Source organism: Salvelinus sp. IW2-2015, linkage group LG12 (genome assembly GCF_002910315.2).
Source record: "Salvelinus sp. IW2-2015 linkage group LG12, ASM291031v2, whole genome shotgun sequence".
NCBI classification, from domain to species: Eukaryota; Metazoa; Chordata; class Actinopteri; order Salmoniformes; family Salmonidae; genus Salvelinus; species Salvelinus sp. IW2-2015.
In genome coordinates, this window is record NC_036852.1 from 10329481 (window position 1) to 10354654 (window position 25174).

The following is a 25174-nucleotide window of genomic DNA, read 5'->3' on the forward strand; positions in this document are numbered from 1 at the left end:
ACACACACACACAACCCCAGTAGACGGAGGACAGTGCCTGAAAACAGATGCAGAGCGAGAGCCGCGAGACCTATATTCTCTCTCTATGAATTGAAAATCCACTGGCCACATCAATGATCCGCCGTCTAATTTGACTGGCCCTGCCTGGTGGGTGTTGAGGCGCTCTAGGTACCCGGGCAGTGGCGTAATCGTGTCTGGCACATGCATCTGTCTTGGTCTCTCTCGCTTTGCCTGTTGGATGGCTTCCCGGAATAATGCAGCGCTGCATGTTTTCTATTAGCTGGCGGCTCTCGTCACGGCATTACTCGACAGGGTGGGTGGACCCCGGGGGCTTTATCCCTCCTGTCCCGCACTGGCTTGGCTTACTGCACTCTTGCTGTCTCATTSCACAGGGGTCGTTGCCATTCTCTGCTCTGCTTTGTATTCAACACGCCTGAGGGCTGCGTCGGGCGAGTTGGCGCACAATGACGCAAAGTAATGATCGGGAACTCAGACCAAGTGGCAGCTGAATAACCTCGCAACCGCCCTCTGTTGGCTTACACGACACTTCAAGCCAGCCTCCTCCTACCTAGCCCCACACACAAACAAGGGCGCACACACACACTCACACACACACTCACACACACACACATGCCACTAAAAACAGGGCGCCAGACGTCTCTATATCGATGCGTTTTTGACAGTCATATTATTCTCCTGGTTATTATGTGGCTAAACACTGCTATACCATTTCTCAATGTTTTGCTTAGGCCCTACATTTCTAGAGCACAAACTTCAGTTTTGGTGGTCAAGTCCAGTGGTGTGAAGTACTTATGTAAAAAGTACTACTTAAGTCGTTTTTTTTTTTTTTAGGTATCTGTGCTTTACTTTACTATATATATTTTTGACTACTTTTTCTTTATCTTCACTACATTTCTAAAGAAAACATTTTCCCTGACACCCAAAAGTACTGGTTACATTTTCAATGCTTAGCAGGACAGGAAAGGGTTTCCAATTCACTCACTAAACACAAATGCTAAATTTGTAAATTATGTCTGCGTGTTATAGTGTGCCCCCAGCTATCCGTAATTAAAAATAAAAATAAAATAAAAAAAATATCAGATTTTCTTACTATAAGCAATTTGAAGTTATTTATACTTTAACTTTTGATACTTAGGGATATTTTTGCAATTAGCTTTACTTTCGATACTTAAGTATATTTAAAACCAAATACTTTTAGACTTTTACTCCAAGCAGTATTTTTCTGGGTGACTTTTACTTGAGTCATTTTCTACAAGGTAACTTTTAATCAAGTATCACAATTGGGTACTTTTTCCACCGCTGGTAAAGTCTGCTAGAGCACTAACAACTGGTGTTAAAGTTAGAACAGGACAGAATAGGCCATGAAATTGAGATAATAAMATTTTTCTTATAGCTTAAGCTGGTTTCGATTTGGAGGGTTTGACGCAATTCCTGATAATGGATTAGAATGATATTGTTTCCACCGAAACAAACTTAATTATAATCTTGTTATTGCATCAATACCAGTTTTTTTTTAATAGATCAAAAATGGGCTTAGGTGGTGGGCATGTCAGGGGGCATGGCAATGAGTGTGATCGGCCAGTCTGCGCACAAAATTATTTTGAAATCTTTGTTCCTCATCTTGGCGGTGTATTTCTATACACAATTATTTTGAAATCTTTGTTCCTCATCTTGGCGGTGTATTTCTATACACCGCCAAGATGAGGAACAAAGATTTCAAAATAATTTTGTGCGCAGACTGGCCGATCACACTCATTGCCATGCCCCCTGACATGCCCACCACCTAAGCCCATTTTTGATCTATTAAAAAAAAACTGGTATTGATGCAATAACAAGATTATAATTAAGTTTGTTTCGGTGGAAACAATATCATTCTAATCCATTATCAGGAATTGCTTTTTTGGCTTTTTTGGCTTTTTTAAGGAAATTTTCTGCAGTTCTACAAATTTCTCCATCGAGTTGAAATATATTTTTGGATGATTTTTAAAGCTAGTTTCCTGCAATTCTATGCATTTTGCCATGGCTAATGCTGTGTTATTTTGCTTGTGTCTAATAACAAAATGTATAATATTGCTAAATTTATTGCATTTTTTTCWAATTTCTACATAGCCTACTTTGTATGGTTTAGTCGTTCAAGTTTACACTGACAGCGTTTTTCCATCCCAAAAATGTAATGAAATAAAAACATTTTTAGCGGCCCACCCAAGTATTACAATGGCAGATAATCTCTGAATTTTTTTGCCAATGGGTCTGTATTGTTAAAGCACATTCACAGCTTCATCTTGTGAACAGTGGATTTATTGCTATTTTATTTATTCTTCTAGAGTTTTCTAATTGATTGTTCACTCTTCTTGAAAGGAGTTTTGGGGAAATAATGCTGTCCCCAGCAATACGTTTCCAGTTTATTTTATGAAGCGTTTTAGCTTTAAATAAAAAAACAGACCGTTGCATTAATGCTTCAGGCAGTTGTTTAGCTACTCCTCTGAAAATAACCTCTCTCTCTCTCTCTCTCTCTCACACACAGATCGTTGACAGAAAGTGCCTTCGACATTCTTACTTGAGCTGCCTGCCTGCACGTCTCCTCCACCGAGCTGGCAACATTCCCTCCCTCGCTGTGACAGAAGATAGCTCAACCTCAGCCCCTGCCCTACCAACTCATCTTTTTCAGGCTCCGTCGCTGCACTAGAGAAACCCAAGCAGAAAGATTTAACTGCAGAGGTTGGGGGAACTGTCTGGCCACTCTGCCAAAACACAGAGTGCTGACTGACTCATTCGGGCAAGTTTAGTCAATACCCAGCCCAACATCTACACCCACTTAATATTCTCGCCCAAGCAGTGCCATCGCCCTCGRAATAGCACCAGTTTCAATTCTCTTCCCCCGCCACCCCTTCCTTCCCACTACCACCACGTTCAGACGGTCCGTCAGTCCAGCCTGCCTCTGAGCATGCCCCCGTTGCCCTGTCAGTGGCCTGCACCTGGGACTAACTGATTGACGAGCAACGTCTTTTGATTGACAGCTTCTCTGATAGCCGCCATCTCCCAAGCAGCGACCACATCCGGGTTGCAAATCCACCAACTCTGCTGCTCTGAAGTCCGCAAGGGCAAACGACTTTCACTGATCCCCCACACTTTTTTTTTGCTACACTTTTAGTTGTTTTTCTAGCACACTGAAGAGCCATTAGAGTATAGCCTCTCCTTAAACAAGTGGCTAGCTTTACCCCACCCCGGCATTGCTATGGCTTTAAATATTGCTTCGATGCGAGACACAAAATGGCTGACGCTGGAGGTGTGCCGGCAGTTCCAGAGGGGGACATGTTCGCGGAGTGATGAGGAATGCAAATTTGCGCACCCACCCAAAAGCTGCCAGGTGGAGAACGGAAGGGTGATTGCCTGCTTTGACTCACTAAAGGTAAGGAGTGCAGAGCAGAGATAAAGGGGAAGTATTTATTCTAAGGCACATGTGTCAAACCAGGCCTGCCGGCAGGATCCGGCCCGTGACACATTTCTATCTGGCCCATTCTGTGCACCAAAGGCAGTACATTGCCACACACTCCTCTTCCCAGACCCACACACACACCTCCCAGAGACCCACACACACACACACACACACACACACCCAACCATGAGCCCGCCAGTGTGCTGTATCATATCATCACTAAACATTTGCAGCATCCCCAACTGTTCTCCTTAAGGGTACTGACCGATTTTAAGCATGTTGTAGGAACCGGGTCATTGTTGTACTACAGACAATGTCATATTGGTTGTCAAAAAGTTATTAGATAAAGGATTCACATGTGAGTATGATGAGTCAACTGTTTGATATGCTCTCAAAGTGGGCAGGTGGAGGGAAAGTACCTGGACACATGCCACCTTCCTAGGCTACTAAAATGTTGCAGTCTGGCTTCAGTTTTTAAAGCTTGACAAAGAATAAACAAAAAACTAAATCTGCAAGAAAACACCATGCAAAGGATAAACATGTAGGCCTATTACAGTAACATACAGCTGTTTTCAACTACCTGTGATCCATGCAGCGCGAAAAATTGACAACCTAGGTACGTTTCTGTTATTTGCAGTTTTGCAATACTTTTAGGGTTGTAGCATATTATGCACCTCTGCAAGCATAGCAGCAGAGGCTGGACAAATATGATGTATCTTTTGTTTAATGTTAAAACGCTCAATACAGCATCCTATGTACGTTTTTAATGGACATTATATAAAGGGGCATACTTTTTCAAGTAAAAGAATGGCCAGTTTGGGTCGCAGTTATATGCAAAAAAACAATCTAAATACAAACGGGCTGTCTGGCCTACGAATTTGTTGTTTTTTCAATATGGCCCTTATGGTGATGGCSTTTGACTCCACTATTCTAAGGGCTTCTGTGGTATTGATCTCCAAATCCTTTGCTCATTAAATTGGGACAGATTTACTGTATATTTAAATTGGGCACTACAGAGTGAAGACCCTTTAAGTTCGCTACAACCAAGTTTTGTTTCATAATGGCTTCGCTTTTGCCCTGGTTTGAGTAGATATGTCTTGCTGTAGGCCTAATCATTGTTAAACAACTCCCTAGTTATAGTAAGTTTAAAAGAGCCTGTTGAAGAAGGCTCAGCCGGTTAAGGTAGCATATCTATTCAATCGAAGCAAATTAGCTTGGCCTATTACGTAACAATTTTGTGATATGAGGGGACTCAAGCAGKTAATGTGTAAACTGCATGCGCTATAGATCATTCATACCACAGTATCATGTAAGTACACCTGATTTGTTTAAAAAACCATTTTGCTGTTCCGATGGTAGGAGGCAAACGAATTAGAGAGTGTGTGTGTGTCAGTTCTCCACGCAACGCGAGAGTCAGACAAGCTTGAYCTATAGAGCGACATGTCCGAGGTCTTCTGTCGTGATCTCTGCCGCCAGTTGTGGGTGGGTTTTTAATACTTTTAGCGATGTTACCATTCCACGTCCATCCTTTATACTAGTGACCAACGTCTGATCGGTGTAGAGGTGTCCGATGGTTCTATTTCTAGACTGTGTCAGCTGTTACACATAAAACGACATGTTGAATAAGGTGAATGTTTTTCTTTATTTAGCTTATGCAAGCAGTTGTTGTAATAGCAATAGCATAAAACTACAAGAGTATGGTGCATGGTCACACTTTATTTGGATAGTCCCATATAGATGATGTACAGATAGTCATACGATCAACACACTATCTGTAGATAAGCAAATGCTTGCAACGGTTACTTAAGGGTTAGGGTTTGGTTTCGAGTAAGGGTTAGGTCTAGCTTAAGGGTTAAGTTTAGGGTTAGGGTTGGTGGATAGTTAGTTGAAATGTTGTTGACACTTATTGAACAACTGCTAACCATCTACTTGTGACTATCCAGATAGTGTTACCTGGCACATTCAAGGATTTATGCTTTATATTTATTTATCCATTATTTATTTTTTCTGCACTGTGTAAACATTTTTGTTTCAGACATTGAAAAGACCTAGGCCGATACTGGAATCATGCTGCCTCGTAGTCCAATAATTCAATAGTGAATCAATAAAAAATAAAATGCAGATAAAATCCTGAACTTTCAAGATGAAAGAACCGGACAAAAAACCTGCTAAGAACCTCGTATTAAAAGCAGGTCCCCTTACGTAACATTACACAGTGAACTACTGCAGTGTGGATGGGGGAGTGCAGGCTCCCTTATATTTAAGACGGTACTAGCAGTAGCTGCGATTAAACCTTGGAAACCTACCCAGTGACAATGATGAATGACCAGAGAAACTGGAGCAGGTATCTTGCCGAACAATAGTCATACGTCACAATGCCTTTGCTTTTTAGATGAACGTGTGAGCTATTGCAGCAATTTTAAAGGGACACCAACCAGAAGGTTACGCAGTGTTTATAGCACGGTCTTCAAGGTCATGCTTTGGGTCAAAGGCAGAGGATTGACTTTCACACACGAGTGAGATGCGCTTTTTACATGATACCAATACTGAGAACTCACTGGGGGTCTGCTATTTTTCTGGTGCTGTTCCCACTGTCGCTGACCCTGTAAAAGTGTGAGTTACGATCAATGCGCATTCTACATGATACRACATCTCTGTCCAGCAAGATTTAGGGCCAAAATACTATATACGTTTCATTTGAAATTGTGAATGTCATCATCTGTAATGATCACCACCTCCTTGGCATGTGTGGAATTCTGGATGCTTCAGTTCAGAACTTAACCCAGTAACCACTCTATAACTACATGAGTCTTGGCAGCTCTACGTCATTTAGAGGCAACTCGCTGTTGAAAATGGCGTTGCGTTTATGGGGCCATCAGCTGTTTTCTTGGCAACCCCCTTGTTATTTGTAAAGCCCCTTTGAGTTACTGCAGAGCAATCGGCCAATTGACTGGCGGTCTATTACAGCTGCCCGGCTCCGTCAAACCCCCGCAACAGCTTAATGGGTTTACAGCTGACTTCAATTGGGATCGATTTGTAATCGTGCGGCGTAAGGACCTGACGTCCGTTCTCCGGGTGTTCGCCTACGTTCTGTTCGAGATGCAAACTGCATCGAAACGTTTGATTTGTCACTGACATTTTAAATGCGGTGTTATTGATCATGTGAAGTGTAAAACAGATACTGAGATGCCACAGAGTCAGATATGAAGGAACAAACTGCAAGGCTACGCTCTATGTTGAAATGGTGTGTCCTCCTAACCCTCGTAGGCTCAGTGTTATTCTGGTGGTTATCTTGGGAGACCTGTTCTGTTGACCTGTCCCTCCGAGGCATATCCTCACGTGCCTCGGGAGCCAGTTGAGACATCACCGCCAGGCCAATGTCAGAGTCCGAGCTCTCTCCTATTATATCTGGAATATATGCCTGCTTGGATCCTCCTCAGCCACCCCATCTGTGACAAGTTTATCTTGCCTGTCTGTAGTGCGAGGCGTGACACGTGGAGATCTGAAGGGATCCATTCAAAGGCGCAACCTCAGAGAGAGGTGAGGTAGAGGCACTCTGCTGCATAACAGAACAGCCAGGCCTCCTCGCAGATCCGCCGGAGGCACAGCAGTCACCCGACCAAGAGGGTCCATGGGGCGGGGACAGAGCAGTGAGAGAGGCCAGTCAGGCCACTGGCAGCAGAGCCCAGATAAACACTGGCAGGTTTGACCTGCAGAGGCAGGTTGAACAGCAGGCTTTGCATTCTCCCTCCTCTGTKTGCTTTGCATTAACAAGAAGTGCAAGATAAATTAATTCTGTCACGGGCATCGTTTGTTACATTCACCGTTCCGCCGTGAATTTGTCTTGCTGATCTCAGCATTTCGTACTGTCTCGTGGATTGCGTGCGTCCTTTCTGGTGCTTTTCTCKCCCGTTGGACAGAAGTTCTGTGTCGCATAGACACTTTGTGTGTCCAGTGCAATATGTTATCATTACTGTAGGCAAAACTATCCCTTCAAATATTTTTGGGTTTTAAAACTAGGTTTTGGTTTGAGCTAACGGACACATTCAGGATAAATTGGAGTGAGCCTGCCCCAGAGAAGGTTAGAGCTGAAGCATGTGTTGCCATAGCAATTTACCTGGCTAAAAGGTGAGCCACCTTCGTGACAACGGTTATCCGGTTTTGATTTCAGAATTGGCTTAAGCTGGCTCACTTACTCCTTTATCACGCTTTGTGACAGGCTACTGGTTTGCTTTGAACTAACCTGACAACAGTTAGACTTCTGTCCAAGATGCTAACCAAGGGAACCATGACCGTGAAGGAGGAGGGGTTGGGGGACAGCAACAAAGGACAGAAGGTATCTCTATGAAAACAACATAAATACCAGAGTCATGTGATTGTGTCGTAATGGCTGTGAGTGAATAGCCTGTTGTTGAGTGCCACCTGTTACTGACACGTCTAGGGGTATAACAGTTTACCAAACCCACCTTTTCGGTAAATATTGCAGTTTTGGTTTTGGTGGTCATGTTTCGGTACAGTGGGAAAATGAAATGCCAACCGTTACTGTAGTTAATTAGAGTTTATTTAAGGAAATACAAAGTGTTGGTATTCCTGATTCCATATATGATMATGAGTCATATAATGCCTGATGGGAGCACTGTCAGGAATACCAACATTTTGGATATTCTTAAATGAAAACGCACGATTACTCAACAACATGAATATAAAGTGCAATATGTGTGTGAAATCAATATGTGGCTCAGACATTGTMTAGGCCTATGCTATAATATGCGCTCTTGTGACTCATAAAGGGGTTGTGTCTGTAGCTCAGTAATTTAAATTTCCCACTCTGGGGTAATGTGATGGACTTTCACTGTTAAGACCTGGAGGTCCATCCATCTGTAGTAAGCGCAATACAGGGTGCATTGGCCAATTCATTGAACTTCGGCTTTAGCTTCCTTATAGAGGTGGGTAGGCTACTACCTTTTTACTGAAATGGATGTGAGAGGGCGAAGTTTGTAAGGTGGCTTGAGCACATTTACGAGGTGCTGAAATTCCCTATTCTTCTCAACCACCGAGAATGGGTGCTTATCCGTGGTTTTAAACATACCTAACACTCATACCTTCTTTGTCCCGGTCAGAATCCACTGCTTGAATGCAGTGGGGAGATGAAGTTGTGGTGTTTTTTGGGGAGTTTGTCTTGCTCCGGTGGTAGGAATACTGGGGTGATTTCAGTGTAAATGTGTCAACATGTTTGAGGTTTTGGCAGCTGCGTAGGCCATTCTTGTTGAGCAGTAGCAATATACTATTTTTGTCCCTCGCCGTTGTAATCTACTGGGGAGCCAACATTTTCCCAAACTGGAGATTCAAACATTGATGGAATCCTCCTGGTTTATCGACCCCACCACTCGCCATCATACAGAACTAGKTCCCAGCTGCGCATAAAAAAAGGACAGTTTTGAAATGCGGCAATTTAAGATAAGAATTGATTACAAMGGCTCTAGTTGTTTTAATGGAATAGGCAGAAATGTTTTTTTCAGCTCAGATTTACTCAAGGCACACAACACAGCGTAGGCATAGCCTATATGCCAAGTGTTTTTATTTTGTGTATATATTTTTTTAATGTATTAATTCGGGTTCACGGTGCGGACCGAACCGCGTTCCCCGTCCCGAACGATTTGGTACGAATAYGTGTACTGTTACACCCCTAGACACGTCTGCAGTGAAAGTTTTGGGCACAGACATGGATTCCAGGGCTCTTCTCACTCATTATGGAAATGAGTGTTTGTTCTTCAATCAACTGCCTATGACTAGACTCAATTGTTTCATTGGAAGATTGGAAGTCTTCGTTGACATAGTGCCTTCAGAAAGTATTCCCACCCCTTGACTTTTTCCACACTTTGTTGTGTGACGGCCTGAATTTAAAATAGATTAAATTGAWTTTTTTTTGCCTACTCACAATAGCCCATAATGTCAAAGTGGACTTATGTTTTTAGACATTTTTGCAAATTTTAATAAAAAATGTAATAGCTGAAATGTCTTGAGTCTATAGGTATTCAATCCCTTTTGTTATGGCAAGTCCCATAAGTTGCATGGACTCACTCTCTGTGCAATAATGGTGTTTAACATAATTTTTWAAATTTTTGAATGACTACCTCTCTGTACCCCTCAGTCGAGCAGTGAATTTCAAACACAGATTCAACCACAAAGACCAGGGAGGTTTAAGCATGGTGAAGTAATTAATTACACTTTGGATGGTGTGTCAATACACCCAGTCACTACAAAGATACAGACGTCCTTCCTAACTCAGTTGCCGGAGAGGAAGGAAACCGCTCAGGGATTTCACCATATGACCAATGGTGACTTAAAAACAGTTAGAATTTAATGACTGTGATAGGAGGAAACTGAGGATGGATCAACAACAGTTACTGTAGTTCACAATACTAACTGAATTGACAGAGTGAAAAGAAGGAAGCCTGGACAGAAAAAAAAATATTCCAAAACCTGCATCCTGTATGCAATACTGCAAAAAAATGTGGCAAAGCAATTCACTTTTTGTCCTGAATACAAAGTGTTTGGTGGCAAATCCAATACAACAGATTAGAGTACCACTCTCCATATTTTCAAGTATAGTGGTGGCTACATCATGTTATGGTTATGCTTGTAATCATTAAGGACTGGGGAGATGTTCAGGATAAAAAAGAAATGGAATGGAGCCAAGCACAGGCAAAACCCTAGAGGAAAACCTGGTTTAGTCTGCTTCCCACCAGACACTGGGAGGTGAATTCACCTTTCAGCAGGACAATAACCTTAAACACAAGGCCAAATCTACACTGGAGTTGCTTACCAAGAAGATAGTGAATGTTCCTGAGTGGCCAAGTTACAGTTTTCACTTAAATCTCCATGAAACTATATGGCAAGACCTGAAAATGGTTCTCTAGCAGTGATCAACAACAACTTTCACAGTGCTTGAAGAATTTTGAATAGAATAATGGGCAAATGTTGTACAATCCAGGTTTGGAAAGCTCTTCAAGGCTTACCCAGAAAGACTTGCTGCCAAAGATGCTTCTACAAAGTATTGACTCAGTGGTGTGAACTTATGTAAATTAGATTTCTGTATGTCATTTTGAATACATTTGCTAACATTTCTAAAAACCATGTTTTCACCTTGTCATTGTGGGGTATTGTGTATAGATGGATGAKAATTTTGGGGTTTAATACATTTTGAATTCAGGCTGTAACACAACAAAATGTGGAGAAGTCAAGGGGTATGAATACCAAGAAGGGATTCCTCAGAATGAAAATGAGGGGACAAATTGAATAAGTGTCTCACAGTAGGGATGCTGACTGATCTAGGATCAGGTCCCCCCTATCCATATAATCTTATTCATTGGGATTTAACAGTCAAAACTGCGCTTGATTCTTACAGCGCCAGCAGAATGCTGTTGTGAGGTGTTGGATTATTCCTCCCTCGCCTCCATGCCTGTTATCTTCAGCATCAGCGCTACTTCTCGGGGACCACCACCACACCTGACTTGAGTGTTTACAACCAACCTGTTTTCCAACGCTGCCTCAGCCTATCAGATTTCAGAGTTTTCAAACAGAAGCGGTTAGCTACACTAGTAGTAATTGTTGTTTAATTTATTGTGTTTTCCTCTTGTCAAATAAACATTGCGTGAGTCTCATGGCACCCTATTGACTACATAGTGCACTATATAGGTTGCCATTTCGAACACAGACATAGCCCCTCGGCGTGAACATGCCCTTGTTTTCTCTCCTTTTGTAAGGACATCTTAATCCTTATGAAATGTGAAAATGGTAGTGTTTGTAAACAAATGGATTTGCGGGGCAGAGGAGGTATGAGAGTGCACTGCCTGGAAGGCCTACGGTGCACACAGCGTGTATAGTCAGGCAGGAAGCCTGGTGCTGGATTTAAACCAATTGTCAAAGATTTTGACACAAATTCAACGAAAAACTTCCCCTGACATCTTTGCGCTCTGTGCAGCAGCCACTCCCTCATGCTTCAGTACATAATCTGTGCAGAGGAAACATGGATAGAGTTTAACACACTTTTAAAATCTTGTTTTAGAATTTAGATCAAAATCCTACCTCGCCTATTTGCTACGTTTGTGTTCGAGGAAGGAATGCTTCACTTCGCCTTGACTTCTCAGGTGGATATAAGTTAGCAAACTTTTTAGGGAGTGGGGGTTTGGGGGTACTTCCCCTAGACTGGGCCACACCCTCGCCAGAGCAAACATGCATGGACGGGGGAATGTATGCCGTGCAGCAGGCAGCAAAGCATAGTGAAGCTAGTGATCCCCCGGGGTCATTCACAGCAACAAAAAAGCGCTAGCTGCTGACCTGAGCTTTAACGGTACGACTAGTGCTACCGGTGGAGACGAGGCTTTGATGATCCCAGCAGGCAGCAGCCCCCTCTTAAAAGCGGCCTCTCGGCACCCCCTCCACACCGTAAACACTCCAGACTTCATTTGGTCCCTGTGACGTCACTCTTCCCTGCTACCGTCTTGTGACCCCAGACCGACAGTCAGACAGTTGATAGGACGAGGCGAAGGTCTAGCTGTCGCAGACGGTTGCTGCAGCGGATATGAGGCCAGTGTTTCCCTCTTAAATGGGCCACTGCTCTGACCCACGTGTGTGTGCGCGCCTGCCTGCTATGGCCTGCTAGTCTCCACAGTGCAGTATAGCGCAGTGCGGGACCAGTGACGGTCTCTGTGGGCTGGAAACCACAGTCCTGGAATGAACTTCCTAAACATAAATTACACTGTGAGAATAGGTCAGACCACTGGCACAGCACAGCCCCAGCTCTGACCTCTGCAAAACTGGTCTAGGCCGTTGAAGCATTGGCTGCTTTAGTCTGTTATTGGGAACTAAAGCGTAGCCATTTTCTATTGATTTCTTCCCCCACATGATCTCATCCAAAGATTCAGCATAGGGTGTTAGTGACCCAGTATTACAAGCAAGCCAATAATGGGAGACAGAGCATTAAAAAATCTGTCTGTAGGACAGAGGCTTCACCAAGTCCTACATCACTGGCTCTCTCTCTCTCCTTTGTTAAAACAAGATGCTCTCTGAGAAATGCTTTCTCCTTGAATAATTTCTTCTGCAGAATGTATCCCTCACACTTGTTAATTGCACCATCCATCCACTGTGGGCTGTGGTAAGCAGGCACTGCAGCAGACCAAGGGGAGATCTAGTGAGTGCAAGGCAGGCAGGCCGGAAGCTCACTACACGCTTGGCCTTTGTGCCATTGTCTGCTTCCTACGTGGCACCATATTCCCTATGGAGTAAACTACTTTTGACCAGGGCTCATTGGGTTCTGGTCTAAAGTAAAGCACTATGTAGGTAACAGGGTGCCATTTGGGACGTAGCCATTGTCATTACTTATTGATCTGAAATGGAGCCTAATGCACATTTGAATTGTGCCTTTTTTGTTATGGCTGGGACGACAAGGAAACAAAACACAATGTTGTAATCTGTTGTCATCCAGTCACATTTATTTGTTTTCCAAGCTATATGTAATGGAGACAGAGTCGAGAAGCAGGTGCAATGTTTAATAAAACAACAAACATGAAACAAGACATAACAGTGGTGTCTACGGATAAACACAGGAACAATACTGACTGAGGAAAGAACCAAAGGGAGTGACCGATTTTATAAGGGAAGTAATCAGGAAGGTAATGGAGTCCAGGTGACTATCATAATGATGTGCGGGTGCACGTAATGATTGATGTCAGGTGTGCGTAATGATGGCTCCCAGGACCGGTCAAATCATGATTGGACATGATTTGGAAAGGCACACACCTGTCTATATAAGGTCCCACAGTTGACAGTGGATGTCAGAGTAAAATCAAGCCATGAGGTCGAAGCGCTGAGACAGAATTGTCGAGGCACAGATCTGGGGAAGGGTACCAAAGAATGTCTGCAGTGTTGAAGGTCCCCAAGAACACAGTGGCCTCCATCATTCTTAAATGGAAGAAGTTTGGAACCTCCTAGAGCTGGCCCCCCGGCCAAACTGAGCAATCGGAGAGAAGGGCTTTGGTTAGGGAGGTGACCAAGAACCCGATAGTCACAGAGTTCCTCTGTGGAGATGGTTGTCCTTCTGGAAGATTCGCCCAACTCTGCAGCACTCCACCAATCAGGCCTTTATGGTAGAGTGGGCAGACGGAAGCCACTCCTCAGTAAAGGGCACATGACAGTCCGCTTGGAAGATTCTCTGGTCTGATGAAATCAAGATTGAACTCTGGCCTGAATGCCAAGCGTCACGTCTGGAGGAAACCTAGCACCATCCCTACGGTGAAGGTGGTGGTGGCAGCATCATGCTGTGGGATTTTTTTTTTTTTTTTAGAGGCATGGACTGGGAGACTTGTCAGGATTGCAGGAAAGAGGAATGGAGCAAAGTACAGAGAGATCCTTGATGAAAACCTGCTCCAGAACGCTCAGGACCTCAGACTGGGGCAAAGGTTCACCTTCCAACAGGACAACAACCCTTAGCACACGGCCAAGACAACGCAGGGAGTGGCTTCGGGATAGAAACAAGCTTTTCGCTGCACCTGTGAGATCATCTGTAAATCTTTGTATGCGACCAAGGAACTTTTTTTTTTGTACACAAACAAACGTGGACCACTTGGTTTGTAAGCACCACTTTCAAAAATACTGGCTGAAATTATACAAAAGTTTAAAGGTGCATCTTTAAGCTTGCATTCAATTTCCCCTTGATGTTGCACACAACAAGCTTCCATCCCCCTGTCACAAGGGGAGTAATGGCTGATTTTAAGATAATCGTCAACCCAGTTAGTCAACCCTGTCCCTTTTTATAGTATTTTATTTATTTAACCTCTTGTTGGGAAAATGTATTAGTTATGAAGTTGAATATGTGCTCTTTATTACACATCTTTAAAATTAGGCTAAATAAATAGTATAATTTTTTTGGGGGGGGTCTAAATTACTTCTATTTGTACAATGACCTACACTCCACCTAGGTACTTTGTTTTTCCTCGTTGTGTTTTGTGAGCCTTGGGATCTGGTGATACAGAATGTAACCACTCTGGGAGCAGCTAGGAGACAGGCAGCCACAGCTGTTTTCAGAGAGGACGGAGCCCCTTTAATGAGCCACAGGCCTCCTTTTAATTGGCCTTAAAGAAATGTAATGTGAGGCACAACCACCACCAACTAATTTGACTGGTAAGCTTTAGGGCAATGCAGAATGGGTGCCATTTGGGATGGAGCTAGCCTAGGCAGCCAATAGTGGCCGCTAGATCTGCACTATTGTCTATGATTGATGTAAAACACTTGTGTAGCCCGGCTCATACGTAAAGTATCCTCCATTTAGGCTGCAAAAGCCTCATTTTCCTGCTTAACTAGCAGTGCTTAACTAATGGTCACCCCCCAAAAATGGAAAATATGTGTACTGTCCTAATAGAACACAATTTTCCACCACCTTTTTCTGTTTAAAAAAAAACAACTTTCCCGGAGGGAGAAACGCTTTTAGTGTAAACTAAAAACACAAAGTATGTAGAAAAGATAATGGACCTATATATTTTTATATATTATTCAGTCAGGGAGAATAGAAAAATCCAAAAACAATGAATTTAGCACTATGGAGTTTATGTTTGAGGAAAATAACACAGCATTAGCCATGGCAAAATACATAGAATTGCAGGAATTTCTTTGAAACGGCAACATGTTCTTTCATGTGTAGAATTTTCTTGACAATTCAGCCACACTAACAAGTCGACCGCGCCCATTGCCTCACCCCCTGCCACGCCCACCACCTAAGCCTCTTTTTGATTTTGACAAAACACTATGTGCATTACTTTTGAGCATTTGGGAAGTAGCCAAGTTCTCAACTCTACGATGTACATCACAGCAATGGAGTTGAGCGGAGACGACTGTGGGCAGACTGAACCTCCGACTAAATCGAGTCGCTGTCTGTCGACACGAGTAAAAATGTAAATTCTTAAACCCTTACTCTGTACCTGTTTGTCCTCTGTTGCTGCGTGCCTTTCATTGTTTGCTGAAATACATACTTTAAATAAAACTTTTGTCAAATACAACCACTGACTGTTTCCTCGTATAGACTGACAGGGACTTGATGTAGTCGGAGGTACATTCCGCCCAGTCTTTCCGCCCATTCACACCCCTTGACTTTTTCCAAATGTTGTTTTACAGCCTGAATTTAAAATGGATTACGTTTAGATTTTTGTATCACTGGCCTACACACAATACCCCATAATGTCAAAGTGGAATTATGTTTTTAGAGTGTYTTACAAATTTTATTAAAAATGTTTGCTTAACAAGTCACAAGTTGCGTGGACTCTCTGTGCAATACTAGTGTTTTTAAAATGATTTTTKAATGACTCTCTTCTCCGTACCCCACACATACAATTATCTGTAAGGTCCCTCAGTTGAGCAGGGAATTTCAAACACCGATTCAACCGCAGAGACCAGGTAGTTTTTCCAATGCCTCACAAATAAGGGCACCTATTGCTAGATATGTAAAAGCAGACATTGAATATCCCTTTGGGAATGGTGAAGTAACCTAACCTAAATAAGAGAGTGAAAAGAATGACTCCTGTATAGAATATAAATATTCCAAAATATGCATCCTGTTTGCAATAAGGCACTAAAGTAAAACAACAAAATATTTGGCAAAGAATTTCACTTTGTCCTGAATACAATGCATTATGTTTGGGGCAAATCCAACACAACACATCACTGAGTACCACTCTCCATATTTTCAAGCATAGTGGTGGCTGCATCATGTTATGGGTACGCTTGTCATCAACAAGGACTAGGATGTTTAGGATTTTTTTTAAACGAATAGAGCTAAGCACAGGCAAAATCCTAGAGGAAATCCTGGTTCAGTGTGCTTTCCAACAGACACTGGGAGACAAATTCCCCTTTCAGTAGGACAATAACCTAAAACACAAGGCMAAATATACACTGGAGTTGCTTACCAAGACGACATGGAATGTTCCTGAGTGGCCTAGTTACAGTTTTGACTTGAAGCATCTTGAAAATCTATGGCAATCCTTGAAAATGGCTGTCTAGCAATGATCAACAACCAACTTGACAGAGCTTGAAGAAAAAAAAGTGAGAAATATTTTACAATCCAGGTGTGGAAAGCTCTTAGAGACTTACCTAGAGACTCACAGCTGTAATCACTGCCAAAAGGGATTGTAACATGTATTTACTCAGGCGGTTGAGTACTTACGTAATGAATATACAGTGAGGAGAACAAGTATTTGATACACTGCCGATTTTGCAGGTTTTCCTACTTACAAAGCATGTAGAGGTCTGTAATTTTTATCATAGGTACACTTCAACTGTGAGAGACGAATCTAAAACAAAAATCCAGAAAATCACATTGTATGATTTTTAAGTAATTCATTGCATTTTATTGCATGACATAAGTATTTGATCACCTACCAACCAGTAAGAATTCCGTCTCTCACAGACCTGTTAGTTTTTTCTTTAAGAAGCCCTCCTGTTCTCCACTCATTACCTGTATTAACTGCACCTGTTTGAACTCGTTACCTGTATAAAAGACACCTGTCCACACACTCAATCAAACAGACTCCAACCTCTCCACAATGGCCAAGACCAGAGAGCTGTGTAAGGACATCAGGGATCAAATTGTAGACCTGCACAAGGCTGGGATGGGCTACAGGACAATAGGCAAGCAGCTTGGTGAGAAGGCAACAACTGTTGGCGCAATTATCGAAAATGGAAGAAGTTCAAGATGATGGTCAATCACCTCGGTCTGGGGCTCCGCAAGATCTCACCTCGTGGGGCATCAATGATCATGAGGAAGGTGAGGGATCAGCCCAGAACTACACGGCAGGACCTGGTCAATGACCTGAAGAGGCTGGGACCACAGTCTCAAAGAAAACCAATAGTAACACAACTACGCTGTCATGGATTAAAATCCTGCAGTGCACGCAAGGTCCCTCTGCTCAAGCCAGCGCATGTCCAGGACCGTCTGAAGTTTGCCAATGACCATCTGGATTATCCAGAGGAGGAATGGGAGAAGGTCATGTGGTCTGATGAGACAAAAATAGAGTTTTTTGGTCTAACCTCCACTCGCCGTGTTTGGAGGAAGAAGAAGGATGAGTACAACCCCAAGAACACCATCCAACTGTGAAGCATGGAGGTGGAAACATCATTCTTTGGGGATGCTTTTCTGCAAAGGGGACAGGACGACTGCACCGTATTGAGGGGGAGATGGATGGGGCCATGTATGCGAGATCTTGGCCAACAACCTCCTTCCCTAAGTAAGAGCATTGCAGATGGGTCATGGCTGGGTCTTCCAGCATGACAACGACCCGAAACACAACAGCCAGGGCAACTAAGGAGTGGCTCCGTAAGAAGCATCTCAAGGTCCTGGAGTGGCCTAGCCAGTCTCCAGACCTGAACCCAATAGAAAATCTTTGGAGGGAGCTGAAAGTCCGTATTGCCCGGCGACAGCCCGAAACCTGAAGGATCTGGAGAAGGTCTGTATGGGGAGGAGGAGTGGGCCAAAATCCCTGCTGCAGTGTGTACAAACTGGTCAAGAACTACAGGAAACGTATGATCTCTGTAATTGAAAACAAAGGTTTCTGTACCAAATATTAAAGTATCGTCCGCTTTTCTGATGTATCAAATACTTATGTATGCAATAAAATGCTAATTAATTACTATAAAAAATCATACAATGTGATTTTCTGGGATTTTTGTTTTAGAATTCCGTCTCTCACAGTTGAAAGTGTACCCTATGATAAAAATTACAGACCTCTACATGCTTTGTAAGTAGGAAAACCTGCAAAATCGGGCAGTGTATCAAATACTTGTTCTCCCCACTGTATATTAGTGTTTTATATTTTATATATATTTTTTTACATATGTCAATTTTTCTTCCACTTTGACATTACATAGTATTTTGTGTAGATCGTTGACAAAAAAATTACAATTCCATTTTAATCCCACCTTGTAACACAACAAAATGTATAAAAAGTCAAGGGGTGTGAATACTTTCTGAAGGAACTGTACATATAGTGGAGTTGAAAAACTCAGCTATTTGGAATGCAGACTAAAGCTGTGCTGACAGACAGCCTGATATGATAGACTGGGAAGAGACCTAAGTAGATTACTTATCTCTAGCGCAGTGAATGACTTGTCTGTATGGATAAGAGACTCTGATTTCTTCTTTCACTTTCTGGGAATGTGGGGGAAAAGTGGCGGCCATCTTGGAGTGATTTAAGCCTTGAAGTGAAGCACTCTTTTGTTTTAGTCAGGTGAGGTAGCCTTAACGTTCCAGTGCAGTCAATAAATGGATTTCCCTGTGTTTTATATACTGTATTTCCACAATATGAGTTTGGAATAATACTGTGCAAATTATTATAATGCCCTTTTAGTGTAAGAGCTAATTGAAAAGACCACCTGAAATTTCAGCCTGTTTTGGTAGGATGGAGTTTTGGCGGGATGGAGTTTTGGCCTGACCTGTTTGGAACGCCGTTTGGGTCTTTGCGTGTCAAAATATATACACGTCAAATAACACTTTGTTGTGTCAAATAAGCTTGTTGACCAATCAGGACCTGAAAATGACTGCACGTCACATTATAAGATAACCTGTTACATTTTTTACGTAGTTATTACACATTGATTACACTATCACTCGTATTTCATATGGCACAACAATTCATCGATACGTATGTTATGGTGCTAGTAAACTTGTCTCGCCCACCTACTGTGCTGGTCATAAAAAAAAACTAGCTAGCTCATGGATGCCGACAATGTTCTTCCCCAAAAACATAGAAAAACGACATTTGTTTCAGTAGCTAGCTAGGTGTCAATATCTAAAATAACCCTAACGTATAAGACAGTTATTATATGATTAATGGTCAGACCCATCTATGTGAAGTTAGCCACAATAAGGATTACCCACATTAGTGGACTTTGTAGTTTACCTTCAAAATACAAGTCTGTCATTGACAGTGATGCAAATGAATACAAATAGTAGAATTATGCCATAATTGTATAGATCATGCTAAACGAGGTTGGCATGTTTATATAAAATCAACAAAAGGCAATCATTTGTTAATTTGACAAATCTGTTGAAATCACACTTGATGTATTGGACTTTAGAATTGCATTGGGGGCTTATTTCACTGTACAGCCTTACCTATGGATTGTAGATCAATGACATGGGGTATCAGTCTACTCAGTGACACCCAGAGAACATAAGTGTCGTAGCTTTTATTGTGGGACTCTGAAACAACTGTGAATTGAGCCACATTTGTTGTCAACCTGTGTGTATTGAATACTATTCCAGAGGAGAAACAATACTGCGTAGATGTTTTGGAGTCTGATAACTCTGAGGAGGACGTTGGGAAAAAATATCTTTGGTATTGAGTAGACTGATATCCCATTTCATTGATCCCCAATCCTTAGATAAAGCTGTACAGTGTAATATGAATGTCAATACACACAATAGGCTGACTGGGGATGCGATTTCACAGTCACAGTCCCGCGATAAGAGCTTCAATGCTAATATTTGCGTAAAATATCTTTGGTATTGAGTAGATGGATACCCCATTTCATTGCTTCACATTCCAACCTTGTTTAACATTATCTAGCCTAAATATGGCATCATTCCACTAATTGTAACCTTCTGCATCATTTTCAAAGTGGTACTTTTATTTTAAAGGCCAACCGAATGTTCTAAAAAATATTGTGCCTAATCCTTATTGTGGCTAGCTTCACAACACAACCCGGTCCTGTCAAGCCTCATGAAGCTAGCTGGCTGGTTATAACGTTAGCTTTGGGCAATAGGGTTTAGTAGCTGGCTAGCTATTTATTTTCATGAACTGAAGTTCAATTTCAATAGGTGAACAACAAGTGGCTACCTAGCTAATACTTACTCACAAGGATTCCTAAATCATTGCTAAGAATAATGAAAATGACTGCAGTTTCTACTGGTCATTGTTTTCAGGCTGGTTGTATTGGTGCTAGCTAGGTAACGTTACCAAGCTAAAGCTAGCTAGCTACCCCATGTTGCGGTCAAACACAACATTCTACAAATAATCTGTTATTTGACGTGTATATTTTTTGACACGCAAAGACCCAAACAGCGTTCCATAGCCCAGTGACATTACCAAGCGCTAAATTAGTCAATAGACCAATAAGAAAGAGTTCCAAACCTCTTTGCTAATAATGGCTATTTTCCAGATTTCCTCTCCGACAGTCCTAGCAAATGTATTTCTTGAGAAATTGCTCTTTGCTAAGATGCTACAGAAATTGTTTTTGACCATTTTAATTGAAAACAATCACAGTGAGATACTTAATTGTTAGCCTAAAAGGATTTTGAGATTGAAAGGTCCAACGGAGCCATTTCTAAGGTCCATATACTGCCTGTAGGCTTAACTTGACTATACTTTTAAATTCATTGGAATGCAATTCAGAGCCTATATCCTATCCAAATGCATAGATATGAAATTTCCCCTTAAGATGACTGACCAGGGTGTATTCACTTGGAATCAAACGGAAGCAAATGGGATGGGACCTACCCAAATTTGTCCAATAAGAAACATGTTTTACGTTGCAGAGCTAATGAATATACCCCAGCTTACTGTTATAGTACTGACCGTGGGTTGCAGTGGTGGGCACCCTACGCGCTGTTCATTTATCGTGTGTGTCTACAGTGCACCAGAGATTTATGAACAAAGCGGGGGCCACCAAAATAGGACCTCTGTGTAATGTGTTGGTGTTTTTCTTTCTTTTCCATTAAGTCTTACCTTAAACTCCCTCGACGTGCAAACAACCATACCATGCGATGCATGTGTCCCAAATGGCACCCTATTCCCTATATAATCCACGCGATGTGTGTGTCCCAAATGGCACCCTATTCCCTGTATAATCCATTACTTTTGACCAGAGTAGTGCATTACCTTTGACCACGACCCATAGGAAGTAGTGCACAATATTTAGGGAATAGGGTGCCATTTGGGGGACACAAATGTAGCCGTCAGGGAATGCTTTACAACGGTTCCAATCACTGAACATGTAAACCGTTAGGTCACATCTCATAATAATCCCCCACGATGAAATCTGGGAGGGGATCTGTCCTCATCCGTACGTTCGTCACACGCGATATCTCAAACGGCTCTGGCCCAATTTTGACGAAACTTGGGTGAATGATGCGTCTTGCAAATTACACTGATTGGCCCAAGGTGGGAGCTATAGTAATTAACGGAAATGTGTTGGTCACACGCTATCTCAATTGGCCCGGGGGGGGGGGCTGCATCATTCGTGGGGAATGACATGTTTACTGTTGCCTTGCTATCCTGTCACATAAAGTTCATCTCTCAATGTCTGCACTGTGCACATGCGTTTCAATTGTGGAAAATGATCCAATGATTACCATTCCAACTGCACAAAGGGTGCCTAATGATTTGACATGAACAAAGTACCTCGTAATTACATAACTGCCAAGTACAAATACTAGATTAGACCAGTCGTTATTATAGTGATTTGGTTCAACATGTGAGGTTGAGAAGCCTTTCAGTCAACGGCAGTGTTTTCCATGTTCTCCAGTGCTCTACACACTCCAGGGTTGTATTTACTAGAAAACCAAACAGACTAAAATGGGGAGGGACTACCTGAACTTGTCCAATAAGAAACACTTGTTTTCATTGCAAAATGTTGCACTGGTTTGTACTAATGATATGACCCAGTGCACCATATACTCCAGCAGTATGCCCCCCTCCCCCCTCCAGTGTATGGTCATGTGGTAAAGGTCTAGAGATCCTGCTGGTGGTAGGGGCACGGGTGGGGGGGGGGGCATGCAGAGTTCAGGGATGAAATTGAGATGGGCAATTTCACACCCAGCAGATGCCTGTGCCACTGACCCGTGGCGACAGGTGGGGGACACTAATTGGCAGCGCACACAGGGCCAGGGCCTACAAACTGACTGTATCCCAAAGGCACCCTATTCCTTTTATAGTGCACTACTTTTGACCAGAGCACCATGGGTTCTAGTCAAAAGTAGTGCTCTATATAGGGAATAGGGTACCATTTGGGACGCCTACACACTTCCCCAGACTCAGATGACCCCATGGAGGGAGAGAAGGGTGTACAGAGGGAGGGAAAGATGGATGGGACTACTGGTGGTTGTGGGGGACACACAAATTGGCAGCGCATATATTGTTGCAGTCCATTATAGTCCATTATAACTATCCTAGTCTATTATAACTATCCTAGGAGGGAGGGAGAGGTAGATTTAAGGAGTGAGGGAGGAAGTCAGGGAGAGGTATGCGGGATCAAGGGCGGGAGGAAAAAAATAGGTGGGGGAGAGGTAGKAGTGAGAGGGTGGAGGGATGGAGCGGAAGGAGTGAGAATGTGTTCTTCCGGTGACGCAGGGATTCTAAAGTACTTCCATTTGTCATTGTTTAATAAAGACCAATGCAATTCAACGTTTACATTCATTAACAAATTATGAGATGAGACAAATGTATTGTCTCTGTTGTTTGACAGGCTTCATCAAATCAAATGTATTTATATAGCCCTTCTTACATCAGCTGATATCTCAAAGTGCTGTACAGAAACCCAGCCTAAAACCCCAAACAGAAAGCAATGCAGGTGTAGAAGCACGGTGGCTAGGAAAAACTCACTAGAAAGGCCAAAACCTAGGAAGAAACCTAGAGAGGAACCAGGCTATGAGGGGTGGCCAGTCCTCTTCTGGCTGTGCCGGATGGAGATTATAACAGAACATGGCCAAGATGTTCAAATGTTCATAAATGACCAGCATGGTCAAATAATATAATCACAGTAGTTGTTGGGGTGCAGCAAGTCAGCACCTCAGGAGTAAATGTCAGTTGGCTTTTCATAGCCGATCACAAAGAGTATCTCTACCGCTCCTGCTGTCTCTAGAGAGTTGAAAACAGCAGGTCTGGGACAGGTAGCACGTCCGGTGGACAGGTCAGGGTTCCATAGCCGCAGGCAGAACAGTTGAAACTGGAGCAGCAGCACGGCCAGGTGGACTGGGGACTGCAAGGAGTCATCATGCCAGGTAGTCCTGAGGCATGGTCCTAGGACTCAGGTCCTCCGAAAGAAGAGAGAATTAGAGAGAGCATACTTAAATTCACACAGGACACCGGATAAGACATGAGAGTACTCCAGATATAACAAACTGACCCTAGCCCCCGACAAACTACTGCAGTATAAATACTGGAGGCTGAGACAGGAGGGGTCAGGAGACACTGTGGCCCCATCCGATGATACCCCCGGACAGGGCCAAACAGGAAGGATATAACCCACACTTTGCCAAAGCACAGCACCCACACCACTAGAGGGATACCTTCAACCACCAATTTACCATCCTGAGACAAGGCCGAGTATAGCCCACAAAGATCTCCGCCACGGCACAACCCAGGGGGGGGCGCAACCCAGACAGGAAGATCACGTCAGTGACTCAACCCACTCAAGTGACGCACCCCTCCTAGGGACGGCATGAAAGAGCACCAGTAAGCCAGTGACTCAGCCCCTGTAATAGGGTTAGAGGCAGAGAATCCCATTGGAGAGAGGGGACCGGCCAGGCAGAGACAGCAAGGGCGGTTCGTTGCTCCAGAGGCCTTTCCGTTCAGCTTCACATGCCTGGGGCCAGACTACACTCAATCATATGACCCACTGAAGAGATGAGTCTTCAGTAAAGACTTAAAGGTTGAGACCGAGTCTGTGTCTCTCACATGGGTAGGCAGACCATTCCATAAAAATGGAGCTCTATAGGAGAAAGCCCTGCCTCCAGCTGTTTGCTTAGAAATTCTAGAGACAATTATAAGGCCTGCGTCTTGTGGCCGTAGCGTAAGTGTAGGTATGTACGGCATGACCAAATCGGAAAGATAGGTAGGAGCAAGCCCATGTAATGCTTTGTAGGTTAGCAGTAAAACCTTGAAATCCGCCCTTGCCTTAACCGGAAGCCAGTGTAGGGAGGCTAGCACTGGAGTAATATGATACATTTTTKGGGTTCTAGTCAGGATTCTAGCAGCCGTATTTAGCACTAACTGAAGTTTATTTAGTGCTTTATCCGGGTAGCCGGAAAGTAGAGCATTGCAGTAGTCTAACCTAGAAGTAACAAAGCATGGATTAATTTTTCTGCATCATTTTTGGACAGAAAGTTTCTGATTTTTGCAATGTTACGTAGATGGAAAAAAGCTGTCATTGAAACAGTCTTGATATGTTCGTCAAAAGAGAGATCAGGGTCCAGAGTAACGCCGAGGTCCTTCAGTTTTATTTGTGACGACTTTACAACCATCAAGATTAATTGTCAGATACAACAGAAGATCTCTTTGTTTCTTGGGACCTAGAACAAGCATCTCTGTTTTGTCCGAGTTTAAAAGTAGAAAGTTTGCAGCCATCCACTTTATGAATACTCATAGAAACACAAACTCTCTCTGTCTGCCCCATGCTCCCTCTATTCACCCCTATGTTGTTCTACAGAGGGTGTGGTGCTCTCTCTCGCTCTGCCCCACTCTCCCTCTATTCCCGATACAGGGGTGTTTTGCTTGGTGATTCTGGCGTGTGTGTACGCTGAAGGTAGAAATAAAAGGTGTGCTAGCTTGAGTGGCTTGTGTGAGTCATCACTCTTGGGCTCTACTTCACTTCCTGTAGCGCAGGGCAACCTTAGGCTTATATTTAGAGCCAGAAGGCCCACATCACCAGAGAGCCTACATACAGTACCTACCT

General features: G+C 43.0%; 1 protein-coding gene across 9 annotated transcripts in view; it reads left to right on the forward strand.

The window, feature by feature from the left end:
- LOC111971023 (muscleblind-like protein 2a) overlaps nt 1-25174 on the forward strand; it is an 89208-nt gene that overhangs the window by 18208 nt on the left and 45826 nt on the right. For all 9 annotated transcript variants that reach the window (XM_023997824.2, XM_023997826.2, XM_023997825.2 and 6 more), the window contains exon 2: nt 2546-3430. In XM_023997824.2, coding sequence (XP_023853592.1) covers nt 3257-3430 — 174 coding nt within the window. In that variant the 5' untranslated portion in view covers nt 2546-3256. The remainder of the gene's footprint in view (nt 1-2545; nt 3431-25174) is intronic.